General features: G+C 55.5%; 6 protein-coding genes across 6 annotated transcripts; 4 read left to right on the top strand and 2 right to left on the bottom strand.

Moving 5' to 3' along the window:
* Positions 1-265: 265 nt before the first annotated feature.
* On the top strand, positions 266-2134 carry B0I36DRAFT_363137 (autophagy-related protein 22-like protein; the record flags this gene model as incomplete). Its single annotated transcript, XM_046158756.1, has 4 exons — positions 266-566; positions 640-1553; positions 1642-1791; positions 1931-2134. 4 exons carry the CDS (start codon positions 266-268, stop codon positions 2132-2134), a joined length of 1569 nt encoding a protein of 522 aa, XP_046013127.1.
* A 1097-nt stretch (positions 2135-3231) lies between these two features.
* B0I36DRAFT_349526 (uncharacterized protein) lies at positions 3232-4317 on the bottom strand (the record flags this gene model as incomplete). Its single annotated transcript, XM_046156807.1, has 3 exons — positions 3232-3847; positions 3919-3989; positions 4060-4317. The coding sequence occupies 3 exons, from the start codon at positions 4315-4317 to the stop codon at positions 3232-3234; spliced, it is 945 nt and encodes a 314-aa protein (XP_046013126.1).
* A 6397-nt stretch (positions 4318-10714) lies between these two features.
* B0I36DRAFT_122919 (glycosyl hydrolase) lies at positions 10715-12403 on the top strand. Its single transcript, XM_046148066.1, has 4 exons — positions 10715-10951; positions 11065-11663; positions 11765-12060; positions 12128-12403. The coding sequence occupies exons 1-4, from the start codon at positions 10861-10863 to the stop codon at positions 12228-12230; spliced, it is 1089 nt and encodes a 362-aa protein (XP_046013125.1). The 5' UTR covers positions 10715-10860; the 3' UTR covers positions 12231-12403.
* A 1095-nt stretch (positions 12404-13498) lies between these two features.
* Positions 13499-14722, top strand: B0I36DRAFT_431550 (uncharacterized protein; the record flags this gene model as incomplete). Its single annotated transcript, XM_046162587.1, has 1 exon — positions 13499-14722. One exon carries the CDS (start codon positions 13499-13501, stop codon positions 14720-14722), a length of 1224 nt encoding a protein of 407 aa, XP_046013124.1.
* A 2290-nt stretch (positions 14723-17012) lies between these two features.
* On the top strand, positions 17013-17922 carry B0I36DRAFT_384221 (uncharacterized protein; the record flags this gene model as incomplete). The annotated part of the gene is made up of 2 exons (XM_046160989.1): positions 17013-17160; positions 17223-17922. The coding sequence occupies 2 exons, from the start codon at positions 17013-17015 to the stop codon at positions 17702-17704; spliced, it is 630 nt and encodes a 209-aa protein (XP_046013123.1). The 3' UTR covers positions 17705-17922.
* Positions 17923-18594: 672 nt separating this feature from the next.
* B0I36DRAFT_409797 (glycosyl transferase family group 2-domain-containing protein) lies at positions 18595-21632 on the bottom strand (the record flags this gene model as incomplete). The annotated part of the gene is made up of 4 exons (XM_046161900.1): positions 18595-18679; positions 18759-18978; positions 19072-21302; positions 21439-21632. 4 exons carry the CDS (start codon positions 21630-21632, stop codon positions 18595-18597), a joined length of 2730 nt encoding a protein of 909 aa, XP_046013122.1.
* Positions 21633-23416: the final 1784 nt, after the last annotated feature.

The following is a 23416-nucleotide window of genomic DNA, read 5'->3' as shown; positions in this document are numbered from 1 at the left end:
ATCCTGTGGCATGGTATGGTGGATCTCTCTCACAACACCCGGACCCCTGGACAGAAAAGCCCCTCAAACCTGCTCAAACCGGTCTATACCTATGAAGGAGCCAAATTAGTTCAAAGTACGCACACGGCAAATATTTTATCAGAGTATACATGTATGAAGCCAATCAGCAGCATGTTGCCGTTGTAGAAAGCCATGCGTGCTGGCTGAAACCTGGCAGGTTGCTTCACTATATCAACCGGCAACCATCGTTCTCACTATATCCGCCATGCCACTCAGAATATTCCGCTTCCGCGAAGAAAACACGGCGCTTTATGCCTATACGTTTGGACTTGGCCTAGTCGGCATCCCGTTTGCCGTGTTTGGCACATATGTGGTGTATCAGGTCCAGGTGACAGGCTTCACCATTGGCAGCGATGGCAACGGTGGGTCATGCCTCGACTTCTGTCTCGTGCCTTTGGGCAGCCAACTGGTTGATCTCAACTCTGTCCTCCTCTACCTGAATGCCATTGGCTTCGCGGTTGGAGGCGCATGTGCTGTTCTTGTGACTGCATATGCCGACTTCTGGAGTAAGTAATTCGGTGTCTAGGAGGCGGCGGAGATCCTTGGCTAACGTGGAGCCTCCTATCGCGGCTGTGACAGAGAATAAGGCCCTGCTGGTGTCCATCATGGCTATTTTATACGGAGCAGTATGCACGCCAGTCCACTGGCTGCGGGTTTCAACCGCTTCCGACTTCGACGCCTTGTTGGCGCTTTACGTCGTCTTCGCCGTCCTCAGCTACACCATAATCGTGGGGTTCAACATATTCATACCGCACTGTATGCGGACCGCCGAGGAGAACGCTCGAATAATCGCACCAGTTGATCGGGATACTACATGCAATGGGGGGGCGATGAATGACCAGAGTTTTGGCAAGATATTGCCTGAACCCACAATATCCGCGCCGTCTCCTGCTCCCTGGAAGACACTGTCAACAGCACGGTGGCACGGCTTCAAAATGTCCATCATGGGGGATATCGCAGTGTCAGCCGGCGGCATCCTTTCTCTCGTCGTTGTCATAATTCTCGCACGGACTTTGCCGACTACGGCTGCTCAGACTGCCGGTCTGCTTGTGACCACAATCGTCGGGTTCGTCACCATCGCAGGATCGGTCGTGTTGTACCTAGGGCTGCCACAAGTCGCGGCCAAGCCCCCAAAGCATGGCAAGGCATTATGGCTAGAGCTCGTTGTGCCCTTGAAGGACTTGCTCGCCCGCAAGAACATGGCGATTCTGCTTCTCTCCTACACAATCTACGTCGATACCACGTTTGCCCTTAGGTCGGTGACCTCGCAGCTGTACTTTGTCGAGATCCTTCCAGATACGCTGGAATACTCGATGTACTCGTTGGCGGGCAATTTGATGTCTCTACTAGCACAGTGGCTATTTTTCGGCGTACAGTCGTGGCGGCCGGTCCTTCGTCTGGAAGCATGGCTGATTGTCGGCTATGCCCTGGCGCTCGTAATCCCGATCTGGGGCTGCATCGGACTTTCCGAGTCAGTAGGATTTGGCTTCAAGGTGAGTCTGGTCTCTAATACCCTCCCCATAATTGACTATGAAAAAGATTTGACTAACCGCGTGGCAAACTCCGGTTCTCCACGAAAAGCATCGCTGGGAATTCTACGTTCAAAACCTCATTTTGGTCGTTTCTGGTGCCATTGTCAACTCCTCGTTTCGGGTACTTTACTCTGAGCTAATGCCAAAGGGAAACGAGGTGCAATGGTTCGGATTGCAGGTTGTCCTCTCGTGCGCTACCGTGAGTATCCGCTCTGTACCGACTGTCTGTGGACCGGGCAAAGATTTTCTGCCATGACGAGCTCAATGTCCGCGGCCTGAAATCCTTTGTACCCACAGTTTGGATGTGTTCAGTACTAACATCTTGCATTTGAGTGCAGGCCTGGGTTAGCTATGTCGCCAACGCACCTATTCAGAACGCGACACACCAACTCCGATTTCCTCTGATTCTGTGCCTGTTGATCCTAGTCATCCCCGTCGTACTCGAGGCTGCAAGGTCACAAATGGCTATATTCGCTCGTGATAAGTCGAGGTGGCAGGAACACGATGCTGGGCAAAACCAAGAGCAGGTCATTGCTGCATGATATGGGCTTTCTTTGGACATCAGGTGATGGACATGATGGTAGAAGTCAACATTTGTCCGTTTCCCAGTTTGTCCAACGAACATGGCGTTCTGCGCCAGTCTCATGTGCCTTCCGCTTGGCCAATACGCGCTCGATACCACGCGGCACGCTCCCCGAGCCAGGATGGAAATCGACTCAAATCACCAGGCCACCTCGATGCATCAGCTCCGAAAGCGCTAGCATCTAGAGCAGACAACGAAAGCCGCTCAGAGGATGGCGCAATGTAGCACATGACCGTAGCTGTGCAGGAAGTCCATGTTTCGGGTGTTTCTCGACCAGGAACAAATCAGTGAGCGTTCACCAGCATTCACAACACTAAACCAGGCAATACACAAAGCCGTGCCAACATCACGGTTTGCCTTTCCACAGTATTCTTGCAATGGCATAAGAACATCTTGAAGGACAGAACAGTATGGCACAGCATCGCGCTTACGCACTGACACAATGTCGTCGGGTTACAGCTGTCCATCCCTGGCCCCGCACATCCAGGAGGCGGGCCTCGGGGACCTCACGAATCAATCTAGGCAATCTTGCCATACCTGGCAACTTTGCTCAGATCTCGGGGTCTCACCCCTGCCTCGCCATCCACTCTCGGGGTTCTGACGCCATACTTGAGCGCCAGCCGACTTGACAAGATCTCAGATCTTAGTGGGACCCGTCGTAGGGCTGAAGGAGCCGCCCTTGCGTCGAGGCGTTGCATGCACGGACTTTGAGGTTGTCTACGCCACGGTAAGACCAGGTGTGGAGTGCGCGCCGACCGACCGAACGAACCAATGCAACGTGCCCGTGCCTGAGAAATGTGCATTACGTGACGGGGGAAAAAAGCCGTGGGTACTGCATCGTTGTTGTATGTGCACTTAGCATTATGGTATTATGATGATAAGAAAGTCTAGCGAGTATATCCAAGAGGGGGTATATGTCCTGAGTCCTTCTCAACCCGACGCAAGGCATGCTGAACGCAATGCGATGCTCCGTTGTATGTTTTTAGCCACGACTATATGCATTTTGTCCATTCTCCTTGAAAACGGGATCGTCTCCGACCGAGTGCAGCATGCTTATTAGTTGCAGCGGCCGAAGAGAGGCTGGCAGCCAGCACCGCAGTACTCGGTGGTGGTTCCGCAGTAGCCGTACTGGCTGCAGCACTGGCCCGAGGCGCAGTTGTAGCGGTTGTTGCCACCGCAGGCACCGCCGGGGCCGATGTTGCCGCCGCCATTGGAAGGCGGGTTCTGGGCCGGGGGAGGAGTGCTGGTGCGGGCGCCGCGGTACCAGTTGGCGACCGGGTCGCCGAGGCACTCGCCGACCGTGACGGCGCGGAGGCCGCGGTTCTTGACGATCTTGATGAGCTCGGGCAGGATGTAGTTGACGGTGCCGTAGTGGATGTCGTGGGTCAGCGAGATGGAGCCGCCGGCGTTGAGCTCGGTGCGGAACTTCTCGACGGCCTGCTGGAAGTTGTTCGGCTCGTGCCACTGCCAGTCGAGGGTGTCGATGCTGGCGTGGATGACCTTGTAGCCGAGAGAGCCCATGATGTTGAGCGTCTGCTGGTTGTAGTCGAAGTAAGGAGGGCGCATGTAGGTGGGGATCTTGCCAGTCATCTGGAGCAGGGTGTTCTCAAGCTGGAGCATCTGGGTGCGGACCTGGGCCTCGTTGAGCTGGGTGAGGTAGGGGTGGCTCCATCTGTTGGGGCAAAGTCAATTTCAGCAACTTGCATGGCTCAGATGCTGCCGTGCAGAGTAGTGGGGACGTACGTGTGCGAACCGAGCTGGTGGCCCTCGGTCATGATGCGCTGGATGGCAGGAGCACGGTTGGTGATGGTGTCCTGGTGATGTTTATATTGGTCAGTTACTGATGCCACAGTCACGACTGGTTGGCCATTGGGTTGTACGTACGACATTCTGACCGTTGACGAAGAAGGTGGCACGCATGCCAGCGTCCTTGAGAAGGTTCAGGCACTTCTGGGTGTAGGCGTATGGGCCATCGTCGAAAGTGAGGGCAATGGTGCCGGGGACTGTGCACTTGAAGATGGCCTGGCCGACGGGGACTGCGCGGCCCTCAATGTCCCGGTCCTCGAGGATGGCGACGGGAGTGGCAACGGCACTGCTCACGAGCAGGAGGCTGGAAAGGATGTTGCTGGTGCTGAAGTGCATCTTGAATATTGGTTGTTGTGTAACGACTGACTGTGGTAGGTAGATACTGGCCACGAGGAGTGAAGATCAAGAGTTGACTCTCCCTTTGATGTTGAGGCTTCACGGCTGGGTGGAATAGCACAATAGAGGCGCTCCTCTGGCAGCGGGCGGCCGTTGTTGATATACACTGCTTCTCGTCCTCCCATCTCCGCCGTAGCCGACGGCCGACTCTCCCAACCCGAAAGCCAACCACCCTTGTCGCCTCATGCAGGCAGCGTCCGGTACTGGGAGCCCCGGCCAGAAGTGGGTGGTCGGAGAGGAGCCTCGCCCAGCCATGCATGGCTTTTGTGGGAAGCCGACGGGGTGTGGCATCATCCTGCAGTTTTCGTGCACTTTTGAACGCACAGGCGGCTGGGGATCTTGGTCTAGCCTATCAACAACAATGGGACGCAGTGGCACCGTCGATGCAGTGGCTAACCAGGCTAGGAAATGACTGAACCTTGCCCTCATCGGCACAACGCTAACTGCCCTAGCCTGCCTGGAGCATACAGATTCAGCTGGCAAGACGAGCTTGCCAAGAGCTACGGTCGACTCAGAGCACCCCGCCCACGGATCAGCAGTCCATGTTGTTATGACGAGAGGGGGAGCGGAAAGGAGCTGTTGATAGGTCCCTGACCATGTACGAGACGACATGGCCGCGCCACAGCCGGTCCGGCGTTTAGTTATTGCCATCTCTATTGTTCCTTCGGAAGTGACCCGGGCCCAGCGGTCAGGGACCCGCCATACTTAAGCAGCTGCGGATGAGGCGCCGACGTGCCAGTTCTTTTCCCCTTCAGCTGAGCGCCTGATCCAGCCCCGGTTAATACGTCGCTTCGAGACTCGCCAGCGGGTATCTAGCTGTCTGCTCCGGAGTACGCTTGCGCACGGTTGTGGATCCAGCACCCACGCTGTTTTTTGTGCGAAGCCCTGTCCATTCATTGACGTCTGAGGAAAGCTCAGGACAACGGATGCCCCAATTCAAGTCCAGCAAAAATCCATCCCAACTTGACCAATGCAACTTGTCTTTATGCGCTGAGAGGGAGGCGGGGCACGATGCCAATACTGACAAGGGCCGCAGGCCCAGGGGTGAGCCCTTGCCCATGCTCCGAAAGGTCCCTAGCCGCAAGCCCCAGACGCGCCAAGAGCCGTATACAACTGTGCCCCGTACACATCGTTTAGGTGGCCTATTGGACAGAGCGCGAGTGCGTTTTGGTTACTGAAAGTCCGCCCGTACGGCATCGCCAAGACGTCCTGAGTCGTATTAATTTGCTTTCCAAGCTGCAAGAAGGGTTTGGGAGCCGAAGCTCAGGGCCCTTGGCCAACGGGCACCACGCATCTGGTGCCTGTTTTACTTGAGCTTGTCATGAGACATGCCTGTTCCTAGCGTTGCGAAAGCTGCACTCACTGCCAGCACCATACCATCAGGACTCTTGGTTCTCCGGCCCCGTGGGACGCTGTTGAGACAATTCCGCCGATGGGGCAAGGCTGCCACGATCTTGTCTTCCAGGACAGGCGTTGAAACTGTTCTTGCGGTGCTCTCTTAGCGCATCGGTGCAATTGCTGGTGCAGTAATACCCGAACGTGCCGGTGCTCCTTGCACACTGCACCATGCGTCATTTCCCTCACATCCGCTTGGGAGTGTGCTCTGCAGATGCGCACTGGTTTTTCGCCATAGCCTACTTCTCCAGCAGGTCGGCTCGGCAGACGTGACGCTGCATAGAGCTGTGCCAATATACCTGGTCTGTAGTCAAAGCTGGCGGCTCAGCCGGGAACCAGGATTACATTTCAGCACATCTCGGGACATCGGCCAGCCCTATGACGCATCTCACGAAATGAGTGGGCGAGACACCGAGTGCTTGCTTGCAGTCCTGCCCGTCTTGCTCGGGTGACTCGCTTTGCAGTCATACAGAACACGCTCGAACCGTGCCAGCGTTGATTCCCTCGATTTTCGTGCCAGCTCGTGTTTGTACGACCACGACTGGCCCGTGGGCTGCCAGGGCATCCTTATGCCTGAGTAGCTGGTCCCACCCAAGCCCCGGCCCGTGTCGTCCCGGCCCTGCTGCCCCTTTCCATCGGCTGCCCCCTCGCCTCACGCCATTGTGCGTGTTGTCTCTGGATATGTCCATACGAGCAAAGGTCCCGCTTCTTCTTGTCAATCTTGTCGAGCTTCAACCCGGCACCTCACTGAAACGCCTGCACAGGGTTCCTTGCGACAGCATCGCGGCTCGACAAGCCGGCACGGATGGTACGGAGAGGTCCCGGCACGGTGAGCGAGCGTGCCATGACGTTAGAACAACGTGCTGAGCTAATGGAAACCTCCGGACAAAGGTACGGACGGGCTGGGGTTGAAAGTCAAGTTTGCCTGCCCCAACGCGCGCCAGGTCCGCCCATCCCCATGCTCGTACAGGCCCCTTAAGTCATGCTGCGGCAGGCAGGCAGGCACCACCATGCCCCTCTGAATGTGTAACATTGGCATTGTCAGCTGTCCAGAGTGAACGAGACATGGTAGCATGCTGATGCACGAACTGCAACGTACAAACCCATTGTCCGTAGCATCGTAGTGCAGAACAATCGCCATCAGGAAAGCACATAAACCACCGGGCTGTTCCTCGGTGGTCCCATTTCGATCGCGGATCCGATGCGATCGCGCACCCGCTTGGTTGCTCATCATTGCCAGAGTCGGCGTGGTCTCCTCAGGACTAAGACCGCCAAGCATTGTGCGAAGATACCAAGTGCTTTTTCTTGCAGACCGCAATCTCGACAGGCCAGCTGTGCGAGATGATCACGGTCGTCGGATCATCCTCGCCGCCGCCCGCATTGACAACGCAACAACCGCCAACATCCGGGTGGATCACGTCGATCGTGCGGTCTTTTTTGGCTGACTCTCCCACCCGCGCGCGGGCAACCCGAGCGCGGGCAACCCGAGCGCTGGAGAATTAAAGTGCTGAGTCGGCCAGGGGTCCAGACTCGAGAGCGGGGGTGGCGCGGCGAGCGCTCTCATGCCGAGTTCCGTGTGGCTCTCGTACCCGGCTGCGCCAACATTGGCGGACTGGCCTTCTGGGTCTGGGCGGCGCTGCAATACTGTCACGAGCTTCATAACAGTATCCAAACACATGGCATTTGAACTTCCTTGCGTACAGCTTGGCAGAGCACGCGCTGCATTTTTGCACCCATGACGCAAAGCAGGCTCAGTCAGTCACCCGATGAAGGTGGATATTGGCGCTTAGTGATGTCCTCTTTGGGCAGGCCTCGGCATGGTAGAACCGCAAAAGGGTCAGGCATATGATGTGGAGTTCTAGAAGGGTTGAGCGGCAGGGACCCCTCCCCTGGATCTGCCCACCTTGGGGGGCTAGACCAAAACTCTATACGATAAGGCAAGGCTCGCGACCCGATCCGACACTTGCCTCTCCTGCTTGTCTGCTTGGCTTGTGTGACTAATTACTGCTCCGGTGTCTGCCTGACTCGTCGGCCACTTTGTGACACTTCGAATGGGTCATTCTAGGCGAACATGGTGGTTAGGCCTCGACAGTCTCGACCTGGACACGCTTAAGTTTGCACATCCTTGGAACCACCAAGTTAGCTGGCCTTGGCAGTCCGTTAGCGGTTCGGGCGCCCGGAGCAACCGCATTCGCTTGCGTTGGTGTCAGTAATTCCGTTTTTTTCGACCTCCACTTCGCCCTCCACGGAGCGTCATCGATCATTTTTTCCCGTGGAGGACTCTGGTGAAATGGTCACGATGCTCCATGCACTTTGACCTTGGCAGTGGCTACAACTTGAGACGTCAGCGACGGCTGGGATGGTGGAACAAGTCCTCGAGCCCGGTTATACGACCATCGGTGACCCCAGATTAGCATTCTCGTCTAGTAGTGGCTCGGAAGCACAAACATCGCCATCAATGCCTTCTAGCAGTGTCATGGCACGAGATTAGAGTGGTCCAAGCTGCATCGCTTCCGCAATACGCACATCAAAGCGCAGCATAGCGTGTTGTACTCGTTCCGAGAGATGTCATGCAAGGCCCGAAAGCCATGAATTCTCGGCATGGCCGCCGCCCAGTGTTTCGAGAAAACTCAATGTTGCCAGGTCCTCAAGGGCTTGGGCTTGCTCCGGTGCCTGGAAGATTGGCTTGGCAGGTACGGGAACTTTCGTGTCTTGACTGTTGTTCTGGAGAGTTCTACACTAGTCATTGTGCCTATCTGTCGCCATGTGTGTCTTGAAATGCGAGACATGAAGAAGCAGGTACAGACTCTATTCAGTGGAGACGGTCAATAATTGTGTGCGATCGCCGACTCAAATCAAACTTTCCCCATGATGGGCAACACACCCCAGACTCGACCAGTGATGAAATCTCCGGGCTCGAGCACCCTCATCTTATGCGAAAGCAATGGCCATTACTCGCGTGCCCCCAGAGCAGTTCAACGGCGCCGGCAAGACCGGATATTCACAGAATATAAGGTTCTCACCGTCCAGGGTGTCCCTGCCTCTTGACTCGAGGGCAACAATATTCCGAAGGGTCTTTTCTCGGCAGTCTCACGGCATGCAAGGCCGTTTTTGGGATGGTCTGACGCCCGATGTGGCGACTTGCTATTATCATATCCCGACATACACGCGCGAATTCTATAGATATCTCTGCTACTCTATTTGGACACTACTTGATTTGTAATCGCGTAGGTGATGCTGTCCCCGCGGGGCTTGGCGGTACTTTGAAATGGCTGAGCGTGGTAAGCGCTTCAAATGCTATGCATCATCTGGTGCTGCCGAGTGGATGTAGAACGCTACCTGTCCCTGCTAGTGTTTTGTATATTTGACGTTGTCTTTGTCCTCTCGTGAACCTATTCTGATTAAGATAGGACTGTGAAAAGTTTAGCTATATTGTGTACTGCATCCACTAACCCCCATACTTGGAAACTCTCTACTACGTAAGGAACCAAGTTGCTATCTGTAACTTATCCTTTGGTAGCTAGACTAGCCAGCCGTGCCATTTCTCACATTCAGACCAAAGGCTGAAGAGATACTGAGAAGCCAGATCTCTCTCTTCAATATCTCTTATGTGTTATTAGCATCTAACATGTAGCTGCAAAGAGCGCAGCGCGTGACGTGCCATGCGGTACTAGGCAATGATACAGTAGAGGTGAGGGCTGAAGGCACACTCAACCCTTGACGATGTTCTTGATGCAGTACCTTTGCCATATATGGTACTGAGTCGCCCCAGTGAACTTTATTACGTCCATGACACGCCCTTCTCTAGAGCTAGCTAGGCGTAGCCTTCCAATTTTTGAACCTCTGAATCTCTACACTTCGCGTTATGCGAGTCCACGGACGATGCTTGAGTGACCGGCGTCAGGCTCTCCCGCACGCGAGCACAGGTTACGAGTGTGCTGCTCAAGCAAGAATTTCCTTCCTGTAGCAATGAATTAGCCACAGCTGACATAAGACTGTTGGTCGCGTCACCTGCTAATAAGAGGGAGAGCTGAGAGCTGTTCATGAGCTAGAGTTTAAAACAACGTGGCCACCAGCTGCGCCCTCGTTGAAACACTCGCCTTCACCAATGAGGTTTCATGTTCGAGTCGCACGCGAGAAACGTGCTGTCATTGAATCCTGGCGGATCAATGCCTGGTGCTGAACTCTTACAAAGTGCATACAAGGTTAGAAAAGCCCGAAGACTACATCATACGTTGTTTCTTCAAGAGCCTTGAAGAAGAGGGGTCCTCCGATATTGCCTGCGGGGCGTGCGCGATGGAGGGTATCCTTGTTATGGGCACCTCGCTCGTGACAACGCCCTAGTGTTTGGTCCGCTCAAGGGCGAGCGCAGGAGCGGACGGAACGAAATCCGTGCAAGCATGATTCTGGTACCGTAGTTCGCGGCGCCACCTGCAACCATGAGGAGTAGCATCTCGGAGTGTCACGATGACGCGGAGCTGGGCCTGGCCAGGAAGGGAACCATGGGGAGGCGAGGACACGATTTTCACGTGCTAGATTACGCGAGGTATGCCTGATAGAGTTTCCACAATGTATGCCCGCCTGCAGGAATTTGCTTCCCACAGCGGTTTGAATTCAGTAACTGTGCCAGAAGTAGATCTCCGCAGCGCAGGACACATTTATACAGGGGCTTCCGCGGCGGAACATGTGGTCTTTTACCGCATTCATCAACATAAGCGACGCTCGCATGATACGTAGAGGCTATCACGACCGGGATGACGTCAATTGTATAAGCAGCACACAAATTTATTTTTAGTGCAGGAGGATTGCATGGAACGTAGCATGGTTGCATGCACCCTAGGTGATGCAATCCTACGGTCAGCAACCTTACTGAATCTGGTAGCATTTCATGCGCATCCTCCCCATAACCATGTCATACTGTTCATGTACTCATGAATGTAGGCTCTGCAGTGAGTCCCATGGTTATACAAATGGCAGGGCTGGCAATCTAGTTTCGCGTTATAAGCCAAGATCCCGAGGCTGGTAGCTCACAGCACTCGTCGTTCTTATTCAGCGCAACAATTGAGACCTTTTTCCAACATCGAAATCATGAAGCTCTTCGGTTCTGGAATTTCCGCGGTCGCAGTGGCGACTCAATTGATGGGCGTCAGCGGATCCCCAACAAGCAATGGAGGCGCTGGTATGTACTTGTCTTTTCAGCCCGGAATATGCAGCTCAACACTTGGCTTGCTCCTCGATCGTTCATAATATGAAGCTGGAGCCATCGCTGACTGGACGGATGCCACATTTTAGACACTTCCAACAACGTCCTGCTTGCGGCCGGACAATGTGCAGTACCGAACCGACAGCGACCTGCGTTGGTGCTCGAGCACAATTTTGCCGATCCGTCTCTCGTCTATGATCCCATCGACTGCAGCTATTATTCATTCTCAACCGCAAACGGCAAATACAGCGTGCAGATGGCCAAAAGAAACGATGCCACATTGAAGTGGGACATTTTGGACATCGACGCATTTCCGAATCTTGGCGCCTGGGCGGCCAACGGCAACATTTGGGCCCCGGATGTACAGAGGATTGGTGACAACTCCTGGGCCATGTACTACAGTGCTCCAAGCAGGAATGACCACCCTGAAGGGCAAGGCAGGCGATGTGTTGGTGTAGCCATGGCCAAGTCTGTGCGCGGCCCGTTCACAGGACTTCCCGATCCTCTGGGATGCTGGCCGGCCCAAGGCGGTTCCATTGACGCGGCCGGGTTTTACGACCCAAAGACAAACACACGCTGGGTGACATACAAGATCGACGGCAACGCTGTAGGACCATCTGGTGGCCCTTGTGGTAATGAGCCAAGCAATGGACAGCAGCCTCAATCAACACCCATCATGCTGCAACAGGTGAGTTTTATGCTGCGAAATTTCAGCCCGCTGTGCATTCTTGTAGCAGCAAAACACGCTCAAGAGATCTGTCCACTAACGTGAAAATCACTGGCTGTAAGGTTGGTCTAGACGGTTTCACCAAAATTGGTCAGCCCACCCAGATCCTCGATCGTAGCCAGTACGACGGACCCCTCATCGAAGCACCTCAGATCGTCTACGAGGGCGGCCTGTACATCTTGTTCTTCAGCTCCAACTGTTACTCGACAAAATGGTACGATGTGTCTTATGCCACAGCCACATCTGTGAAGGGACCATACACGAAGGCGGCAGTGCCACTCCTACAGTCTCCTGATTTTGCAGGCCTCGTAGGCCCCGGAGGCGCCTCCAGTAATGGGGCTGGATACCTGGTCTGGCAGTAAGTTGTTTTCTGTTCGAGAAGCAATTTCGTGGTTTGTCTCTCATATGCTAATACTGTATGCCAGTTCGTGGTCTGGACAGAGCGGAAACAGTGGCACAGGATCGCGTTACATGTGGGAGGGTAACTACCGAGTCCAGAATGGTGTTTTGTCGATGGTTGGACGATGAATGCTGAGGTTTCTGGCTTGGTCGAAACGGCGAATTCCTCGTGTCGAGGTGTCTGTGATTCCCTTTCACTTTTAGATTGCACATGACGGATCGATGACAACAAAGTTCAGCTTCAATCGAGCCGCTGCGACAGAAAGCTCAAGTATTGCTGATCGCATTTTCGGGGCCGACTGGTTAAAGTCAAGTGACATATGCGCCAGAATAAGGCCATATCGAGAATACTAAAACTCACCATCAACCGACCTAAGACATTGAATCGCAAATAACAGGACAGCAGTAGACTAATTTCATCGCTCCCGCCAGGCGTCGTCAGATAGTCGAGCCATCTCGTCTTGCACAAACATTATGACATCAAACCGCCAATTTGACCGAGTAAGCGAGCATGGCCTGGCATAAACAGCTGCATAATATCGTACGAGACAATAATCGACAATAGTTCCCATACCGACTTGGTTGCGTGTGCATGAGCTATTTTCGGATGGGGTTCATGCCATTTTCAGTAACTCGTACGATCCGGCGGCTAGATCGTCTAGTGCATAAGGTCTCCGGGAATAACGAAAAAGCCGCGGTACTTCCCGTCTACGCGAGCGTGAGTGGATTGACCGCACAGACGATGCACGGGGACTTGCGATGTCAGGCAGAAGGGGGAAATGGAAAGCACCTAAACCTATCGGTGAATAATCCTCTTGCTTCTCCCGTCACAAGCAGCACTGCAGCCAAGTACAATCCACGTAGTGCAGGGATTTGGCAGGCAGGTCTATACATTTCAGTACAGGCTTTTATACCTTATGCAGCAGCTTACATTCACGGCAAACATGGCTATAATCCATCTGAGCCGCAGCTGTAACGCTGCTAGTGAGTTCTTTTAGAAGCAGAGATGATCAATGGAGGTGTCGCCGTGCAATCGAGTCGAACCGGTGCGTCTCGCTTTCGGTACAAACCCGATCATCTTCCGCCGGCCAAGCCACAATTCCGCTATTGACGTTGCTGGCCAATCGCCGGCTAGTCAGCTCAGCTAGCTCACGTCTTCACCAGGCAGGCAATCTCCCCATCTCAAGCTGAGGGAAAAGCAACATTTTCGTTCAGGAGCCGTTACTGAAGCGCTAAGAAAGGGCAAGAGATTCGTGACCGTAGGTTCCACGATGTGTGTGCAGGTGCTTCTTATGGCGCCATGCCCCTTTGCCTAAGACTGTGGAAGCATCAATCAGTCGTTGCAGATTTAAACCGCCACACTCGTTAAGCACTACCACCATACACTCGTTTACAACATGCGTTTGACCCAGGGCCTCGTCGCCATCGTCGCGATTGGCCTGCTTGGTGATGTCTTGGCAGCCGCCTGCTGCGGCAGAGATGCCTGCGGCAGGGCTGTCCTGGCTGCGCGCGGCGCCAAGGACTCGTGCTCGTCCAGGCTTGTCGAGACAGTCACAGTAACGCCCACCGCGACTGTTGCCTTGACCAGTACCGCCCGAAGTACTATCACGTCCGACATTACGCTCACCCAGGTACAATCGGACACCGATCTGGAAACGCTCACCTCGCTGGCTACCTCCGACTTTGTCAGCACCGTGACGGACATCCAGACCGTGGCGCTCACCTCGACCGTTGTCGCAACTGTCACGGCCACCGCGGACTCCACCGTCACTATAACCGTCACGCCTGGTGCCCCAAACTCTTCTCAGCCACCAGTCAAGCGCGGTGGCAGTGCCTATGGCGTCTGTGACGATACCGCTTATGTTAGCGCCTGCAGCTGCATCGGTGTTCGGCCCACGACCGTCACCCAGACGGCCTCGGCCGTCACAGTCACGTCCCTGCAGACCATTACCCAAAGCCCGGACTTCCAGACCAACACGCAGGTGTTGACGCAGACCAGCTCAGTGACCTTCTTCACCACCATCACGGTCACCACCAGCATCACGCAGCTCGCGACCGTCACAAACACCTTTTCAACCGTTGCCAACACGGCCACCTCGCTACAGACAATCGTCGTGACCCCGACCGCGACCGTCACTGCCATCGCCCCCCCGCAATGCACCGGCGGCGGCTTCAATCTCCTCTTCACACCATCCGTGGGTGGACGGTATGGCCTGGGTTACGTCAATAGCATTGGCGAGGGCCTCTTCCTCATGGCCTTCCAAGGCAGTAGCCGCTTCACCGTGGATGCCAGTGGCCAGATTACCAACTTCTACGCCAACGACTTCCAGCCGGTCGTCATCTACTCGTCCGCACACCCGGCCTATTTCGAGCCCGCCTTCAAGTCTGTTCAACAAGGCTACAGCTACGCCGGGCAGCAGATATCCCCAGTCAACTGCGCCCTCGGCCCAGCTCCCGCTTACAACTTGCAATGCACTGTGGAAGGGGTCAACGGAGGCCAGCCGCTCGTCGCCGCCATATGCCGAAATGGCCGCTTCTACCTACACCTGCCTGGGGCGGCTGCTCCGACCGACATGTCTTGCACAGATATCTCCGTCGCGGCCTCTTGTCCACAAACTTGAGTGGGCAGGAGAACAGGGGGCGGCATATAGTTCTGAGTCTTCAAAGTATACAACGTTATATGAATAACCATGCATGTTGCCCTCAGGTGATATTGCGAGGTCCAACATCATTCATGGAACACTCCCAGTCTCTCTGTCGAGAGGCGTTGCATGATCATTCACTTATGATTGTTCGAACTGCCTTGATTATTTTTCGGTGGCAGTGCACGGATCTCGCATAACCTCATCCCCAACAGGGTCTATGATGTGATTTTGTCAAGGTTGCCAGAGAGATACTACTTTGTCCTTTGCGGCTTCTCCATTCCCCGGCATGGTCTCTCAGTTGCTATTCATTCCTGTTCCTGGGGCTTGATCGGTTATGGTGCCTCTGTGTTGATAGGCGATGTTCACAGCATGTTTTTGGAACATTGAACGAAGAGGCAACCGGCAGAGAAGCGCACATCCGTGACCGCAACCCTTTCTGACTTAGATAATGCCTCGCTCTGTCGCACACCTCTGCAATGAGAAACAGTCTATCATCGTCACCATCATAATCAACGAGACGAAGTCGAGTTCTTCTTGCCGTTCATCATTATCGGCCTTTTCTTTCGTGGAAAACCACAAATCACCCCAAGCCCCCAAACTCCGAGACGAATCCCCATGGGCAACGCAGCACTGCTTCTCATCGATTCACAAGAATATGTGCCGCTTGGCATGATCGTGACGGATAGTCTCTCGTGCTTTAAGCATCTGTACAAGATCACCGGAGCGGCCCACGCAGCTGGAGGCGGGATCATAATAGCACGCTGTTCGACTAGAAGGGTTATTATAACAGACAGTCGATCAGCAGTATAGCGAGACCCATTACTGGTGCCGACAAGCTTATGTTTCTATGTTTCACTGTCATCAATCGGACATAGATCTGCGATGGCCGAGTGGTTTCCATGTTTTCGGCCCGAGGCAAAGCATCACCTTGCCGAGTATCCAGACAGGCTAATGGCGATGCCAGGTTTGCCGAGAAGACCGGACTCGGAGCTTATCACCGGTTATCGTGCATACAGTCAAGCTTAATCGCGAGTACAAGGAAGAAGTCGCCCGGCTCGGGAAAGAAAAGTCCGACTGGTCCTTGTGAGCCCACACTTCGGGGAGGAACATGTCCTTTCATATCCACGGCAGGCACCCGACATAAGACCCTTCGGGTGCCGAGTGCTTGCTGGCAACTGAAGGCGAGCTGAAGGGCTAGATTTGCACACGGTCATCTCCGAGGCGGGCGCGAATCTGGCCCCGGGCTTGGGGGCGCACGTGGTCACCCGTTGTCTCTTTTCGGCGCCGACCAAATCAGATCATGAGATGCTTTTTTATGTGGGTTAAGGGGAACTGACGGCGCATAGTGAAGAAGCGGGAAGAGGCGGCCGATGTCACATTCGGGAAGCGGCCAATCGTGGACAAGCAAACCTCGCGCTCCTCGCGCTAACATCGTGAAGCTATCGATATTGCTAGTCCGGTTTGACGTACCCCGCAATGCAAGCAACTCGGCTCTGACAGCGCAGCTGATGTAATTCAGGGCGCAGACTAATGACGCCACCTCATCTCCCCATGCCAGGGACCAATACGCGCGGTCTAGGCCCTCGGCTATTTGCACAGTAAACCACGTTCCTGACTATGGCATTCTCTTCAATACGGTTCAGGGGCACTCTGGCCGCAAAACCGGGTCAGTTGGGTGCCCCTTCTCTCAAGATCCATAGTCGTGGCCCGGGTCTACGGTTCTTGTGCACATGATACTGATGCATAGACATCACACTCGGCTATGCCACTCCGACGTACGTAGGTGATTGGTACTATTGAGATGCTGGTTGTCTACACCATCCGAGAACTACAGCTGTGAAGATCATGTGCTTGGTCGATCACCACAATGCGGCTCTGGGACGATCACTCTAGGGGATCCGTGCAGATCTCGAACGATCGATCCAGATCTACCCAAGAACCCTTGGAGTCGGGACTGGCCAGGCCCCGACGGAAGATCTTGGGGTAGCGCGGCAACAGCAGCGCCGGCAATTTCCACGTCCAGCTCATGTGGAGTCTGGCGTTGCTCGTGGCTAGCTGGGTGGGAATGAAGGGCCCAAGCATCGTCAAACAGCCTCAGCTGCGCGATCACGATACCCGACGGTCTCATGTGTCACATCAATATATAACTGCGCTTGTTTCTGCTCTGCATTGCTCTCACTTCCGCTCCTCAGTCCCCTCACTCCCAAGACACTCACGCAACTCTTAATCTAATCCCTCGTCACTCTTTCAACTCAACACCGCCACAATGGTCCAAATCACCGCTGTCGTCCTTGGCCTCGCCGCCGCCGCCTTCGCCAACCCTGTCCCCGCCCCTCTTGTCCCTCGCGGCCTGGCCTGCCCGGCCAACAATGGTGCCAGCTTTATCTCCGGCGGCCACTACTACACGCTCCAGTGTAAGCATGCACACAAACCAACTTCCACGCTCTGCCCCTGCCCTGTGCTAACCATCGTCCAGGCGACAAAACCGTGTACGGCGGAGACGTGGCCAATGGCTACAAGGCCGCCGCGACGATCGAGGACTGCGCCGCGCAGTGCGAGGCCTCGGCGACGTGCGTAGCCGCCGCCTGGCAGGCCGGTTACTGCTTCCAGAAGACCACCATGTCCATCACCGGCGCCGGCGGCTGGACCTCGGTGGTCAAGGGCGCCGCCGTCAACCGCCCGCTCAACTGCGCCGACAACTCGTCCAACGGCGCCGTCTTCACCAGCGGCGGCTTCACCTACGACATTTTCTGCCGCGGCCAGTACTACGGCCGGGACGTTGCCGTGAACCCCAAGCGCTACGCCGCCACCCTCGAGGACTGCATTGCCTTCTGCTCCGGCGAGTCCACCTGCGTCGACGTCGTCTACGACGTGGCCAAGTACTGCTACCTCAAGGCTTCCAAGGATGGCAACTTCGTCGCCAGCGGCTGGTACACTGCCATTAAGCGCACCCTCTAAGCGCCCGCCACAATGATATGGGCTGTGATCAATGATGGGGGGTTGGGATAGGTGCTGGTGGGGTGTGCTTTGAATAAGCAACTCAGTCTGAGCGAGCGAGCGAGTTTCGACAGCACATATTTCTCCTACTTCTTCTTAACAACGGCACGGATCTGATGTGTTCATAATATGTAATTATCATACCAGGCGCCTGTCAATTTGACTACAAGTAATTCTCCTCGCCTACTCAAACTTGAAGAAAAATAAAAACCCAAAAAACCAAAAGCAGAGTGCAAATGCCGATACGTATAGGACTTTCAATGTGCACGTGATGGGTCCTGGGATGAGCTTGGGCATCTTTTGCCAATCTGGTTTGTCTCTGCAGATCACGCATCTAGGGAGGACGACTTGGTTTGAAAAGTTCTATACCCTCAGGTCGTATGCTCCTTCAATCACCTCTTCACATCTAGTCAACAGGCAAATCGTACAATGTCTGCAGTTCCGCGGGCGCTACTCGCACAACCAGAACACTATCATTGCCCTCATGTCACCACCCTATGGACCAAACGCATACGATGCTCAGCACACGAAACAGCACAGTCAAGTCGTGAGCCCTCACCACGGGTCAGGATCTTGCACCCACGCAAACCGTTTTTTTAGCTTCTTGGCGACGAGTTCTCGGATTTATCATCTAACACAGGTATAAATGCAGGTAGGGCTCTGACACCGAGAGCCATTAGATATATCCTAGGTCTATACATTACAGCTAGGTGTGGACAAGATTATGTAATTAGGAGATGTCATCAAACGCGCGGCTTATTTCCCGCGCTATGTCTTTTCTGCGAAAACAGATTTGTCTTTGCACCATTCTACGCCAGTCTGGGAAGGAACGTGAAACAATTATCAAAAGTCTATAGGATGCTGAGCAGAGGGAGCAGGAGATGGCCCGCCAGCTGTGTCGAGAGGGGCACAATGGCGACAAAGGTGTTGATTGTCCTGGAAATCCGGGCTTGTTAGCAAGGTATAATCAACGGGGCGCAGGGATGAGCAAACAAAAAAGAGTTGTCAAACTTACCAATCGTACGGAGCGAACTGGCCGAGATAGACCATGCCGACGCACAGCGGCACGTTGAACATGATGACCCACTTGTAGGTCTTCCACACGTTCTCGATGCTGACGAAGAAGCCGCCAGCCTCGATCTCCTTTGCGGTCGACGCCCACTCGATTGGCAGCGAGAAGAGATGCGCAAGCAGGGCGTAGCTGAGATGCCAGGATAGACCGCCAAAGAAGACGACTGTTTGAAACACACATCACGTTAGCAACCAGCTGCTGGGAAGAAACGAACAGGGCAATGAAGAAGTAGATAGTTGAAGAGGAGTAGACTTACTGAAGAAAGCATTCCACTTCAGACCCTCCCAGTAGGCCCGGAAGAAGTTGGCATCGCCGACACGATGCCGGTAGATGGCGTAGCAGATGGGCGAGATGACCTGGAACATGGCGACGAGGGCGGGGAAGAGGCGCCAGCTGTCGACGTAGACCTGGTCGACCTCGGTGGCATACCAGCCGATGACAAAGTAGTTGAGCAGACTGAGCGGGAAGGCCGAGGCGATGGCGTAGTAGGTGCCAATGTAGCCGAAGATGGTGAACTTGGCCGTCGTCTTGATGTTGGAGGTGAGAATCTTCCACACCATGGGCGTGAAGATGCCCTTGTAAATCCACTTGTGGATCGGGTTGAACAGCAACTCTGAGCAGCCGTAGGCGTACTTTTCCCAACGCAGCAGCTCGTCGAAGATGGTCAGCGAGACACCCTCCTTGAAGTCGCCGTTGTGGTACGTGGCCAAGCGCACAATGAAGCCGTTGGTCTGCAGGCGCAGCGCGACGTCGAAATCCTCGGACACGTGCGACTCGGACCAGAACAGGTCACGGGTGCCATCGTCCGACTTGAAGCGGATCGACTGCAGGGCCTTCCAGCGCAGAAAGGCGTTGTGGCCAACAAAGGCAGCCATGTCGCCGTTGCCGACCGAGAAGGCGATGGCCTTGTACACCAGGTTCGTGAAGTAGGTGATGGCGTTCTCGAACCAAGAGTGCGTCACCTGCATGACGCCCGAAGCGTGCTGGATGATGGCCACCTCGGGGGATTCTTCCATCTCGAGAGCGGCGAGGTGCAGGCAGTCGACGGGCACCTGAGTGTCCGAGTCGACGATGAGGATAATGTCACCCATGCGCACGTTGCCCTCGGCCCAAGTCTTGCCCTGGTCGTCGGCGAGGATCTTGGCCATGGCGTCGTCGTACAGCCGGTCCTCCTCGTCGAGGTCCAGCTGGTGCTCAAAGTCGTCGTCGGCCCAGCCCAGCTCGTGACGGCGGGCAGTGATGCGTGCCGTCAGCTCCTCTTCGAGGCGGAGAGTGAAGTCGAGCGCGTAGTTCATGTTGGAGGCCTTCTTGAAGCGACCGGCTCGCACAAAGCCGTCCTTGTTGTGCGGCGGGCGGGCAACCCAGCCAATACCGTTGGCCTCATAAAAGTCCTTGCGCAGCTGGGCGATCTCGGGCGAGACGACCTGCATGCCGTCCTCGCACACAAAGATGTTGGCGCTGCCGCCCATCTGCTCGTAGTGTGCGATGGCCGGGAGCAGTGAGCGGACCGTGGGCTGGATGACACCCTTGAGACCCTCCTTGTAGACGGGCATCTGGATCGTGATGTGCGGCCACTCGATGTTGGGGTGCTTCTTGCGGTCGGGCTTGACGGCCGAGTAAAACTTGCTCTTGCCCGTCTTGATGTCCTGGATGGGGCCGACGAGCTGGAAGACGCACACGACCAGGATGGTGAAGAAGAAGAGACCAAAGAAGAGGAAAATGGGCACCGTGGCCAGCATGGCCAGGCGGTTCAGCCCCTCGCGGCCCAGAGCGTGGACCTCGAGGAGGATCTGGCCGACCTCGACCGACTGCGCGGCGATGATCAGACACGACGCCAGACCAATCATGAGACTGTGCGTCAGGATGAACGGCCGCTTGATGGGCCCCAAGGCCTCCTGGTCCTCAGCATCCAGCACCGACATCTCATCCGTGTCCAGCGTCTTGACGTCGACTTGGGGGGTGTTGGTCCCCATGAAGGCCTTATCTGAGGTGTAGTGGTACGTCGACGGGACGGTGGGCACTGCGAACGAGTTCAAGTCCCGGCTGGGCGCATAGTCCGAAGGTGCCAACGAAGGCGCCACGCTGCGTCTCGGTGACATGGAGTCCATGCCGCGCATCATCCTTCGTGTCGGCATAGCCACGCCCCAGAGAGAGCCCATGAGGGTGTCCTCCATCTGGCTGGCATGCTGCATCAGGCCATCCATGCTCTGGGCCCAGAGCAGGACCACGCCTTCCTGGCGCACGAGGCAGGCATAGTCTCGTTTTACCACTGACGTGTCGGTCGTCGCGAGCTCGTGCAGCGACTCGACAACGGGCAGGATGGTGTCATGGCCACCCATTGCCATTTCTGTCTGGCCCGGCTTGAGCTTCTCAAGGACATGCTGGGCGACCTCGCAGCGCATGGTGAAAGCCGCGGTAAGCTTCAGTTTCTCGCATGCTCCAGCAAGTTCTGGGTATGTGTTTGCTGGCCATACGGCCGTGGCGGAGCTGGTGCCGTGCGCATCACGCAGACAGACTCCGGGGCCCGACCCTGTCTTTGAGTCTTCGTCCAGCCATAGTCGCTCGAGCACCTGTTGGTGCAACTTTCGAGCGGCCTGGATAACGGATTAGTCCACTGACTGACATGGTCGCATGTAGTTCAAAGGCAGGGGGTCGCCAACTTACAAGACCTAGACGCTCATCGGTTGTTGCCTTGGAGTCGTCGAATGGGTTTGAGTGTTGCGACTGCTGCATCCTGTGACTCCTTGTGTCACCACGGACAAGGGCAGTGGCTGGTCGAGATGGCGCCGGTGACTGGGAAGCACCGTGGTCGGCCATCGTGGCGGAGGGGGCTCGGCCACGAGCAGAGAAATTATGCAGGCTGGTGAAGGAGTCTCTCAAAGACTACCACGAGGGGATACAATGAGTTCCGAGGTGGTGACCGAGGGTGGTGACGGAGTGTGTCTGGAGTGTGGTGACAGGCTCGTGTAGGATGATTGAGCAACCAGACACGAGCGAATCTCTAAAGATTAACTATGTTCGAGGAAGCAAGGTAACGAACGGATGGAAAAGAAGATGATCCTAGGGCCGGGAGGGATGGCCGTCCAGACTCGCTTCGACACTTGGTCGTGGGTCAATAGCTGCAGGGCCACGCTTGTCTAGGCCGGTGTGTCCAGGCAGTCGCCCAGGTTCTAGACAGGAAAGGTTCAGACGCACTGCTCTGTTATCAGTTTTCTTTCGGTCAATTGCATTCCCATTGTGGCAGTGTGGCGGCCATCCCGGCGGATCCTAGCTCAGCTAGAAAGTTCAGCTGCTCTCTATCTGCTCCGGCTGGTGTCTGGGCCCTTGTCTTCCGATGGGGCCATTTTCACGATCAAGAGTCATGGAATTCTGATACGATCGGGCCCGACGAGGACGCCACACATCGTCGACGGTCAAGCCCAAAGAAAAGCGCCTCATCGTCAATAGTCCCGGCGACTAGGTGTGGTACATCTGAGTACAAGACCCAGTGCCATGCACGACAAGGGACTAGCTCGGATTCAGCTGGTGGTGGCTCGATGGTGGTAATGAGACTGGTGGAGATGTTCTCGGCTAATCTGGACATGGGCTGGCATCGGAGCCGGGAGGCCAGTCCGCACTCGCCAGGCCTCGACGCTACGAGCCCGGCCAGCTGTCATAGCTTCAGCGGTAGCGGCAAACATTCGCGTCGTTTGCCGTTATCGTGAATGCTGGCGCTAAGCACCGGGTTGCAAGGGTCAAGGAGATACGTCCGCAGGAGCTGAGCTGCGGCCATGGGGGCACGCTCAGGGATGTGAGAAGTTTGGCGCCATGTCACATCATCCACTGATACCCGGACGATTGCTGGTCCAGAACTGGGTAGGCCTGGTCACGGCTGTCGATCTGATGGGTGACCACAGGGTACCGCGATCAGCACATGCCCTGCAAATCCCACGTGGGCGAGTCCTCGAGCTGAGAAAGGCCGGCCCCTTGGCGATTCCCAGCGACAAAGCGCTCCTCCGTACGCACAGAGCTCCCTGGTTCCGCCGTCGCCGAGATCAGGGTCCGAGACAAGGGCCCGGAGCCCAGCTCATGATCCGGGCGCGCTAGGAGCACTCCGTTGTGGCTGGCGGCAACGCCAACGCATCTGCAGATTGACGCTAGGGACGCAGGGGCAAGGGGGGCCTGGAAAGGGCGTGTCTCTATCACGCCGCTAGTCCATGCCGCCAACAAGCCTTTGTTCGCGTCAGAGTGGGGGGCGCTCTCGCGATTCAGCTTCACATGCATGGCGACGACGAGCAATGTCGGATCGAGGGTCCACTGCCGCTGGGTTAGTGCTCAAGACAATCCAGGCTCTGGGCAGGCCGCTCTGGCGGAAAAGCCATGAGCTGAACGGCCACAGTCTAGATCGCACGCGGTGCAGAATACAAGGTCCCTCCTTTTCCCGTGTTATCGGTGGGCAGCCCGCGGCCGTGAGCATCCTAAGCCAGTCTTTAGACCGCCCTGCGCGAGGTGAGAACACACAATACCGACCTTGACTTTCACCCTGCTCTGTTCTTGAACAACCCCAGTCTGAAAAGATCACACTGCTTCTGAGCGCATTTGCCCACACTTGTATCTCCTTA

The sequence above is a fragment of the Microdochium trichocladiopsis genome (assembly GCF_020744255.1).
Source record: "Microdochium trichocladiopsis strain MPI-CAGE-CH-0230 chromosome Unknown B0I36scaffold_5, whole genome shotgun sequence".
In the NCBI taxonomy this organism is placed as follows: Eukaryota; Fungi; Ascomycota; class Sordariomycetes; order Xylariales; family Microdochiaceae; genus Microdochium; species Microdochium trichocladiopsis.
Note: the sequence above shows the minus strand (reverse complement) of the source record. Positions and strands in the feature narration are given on the sequence as shown.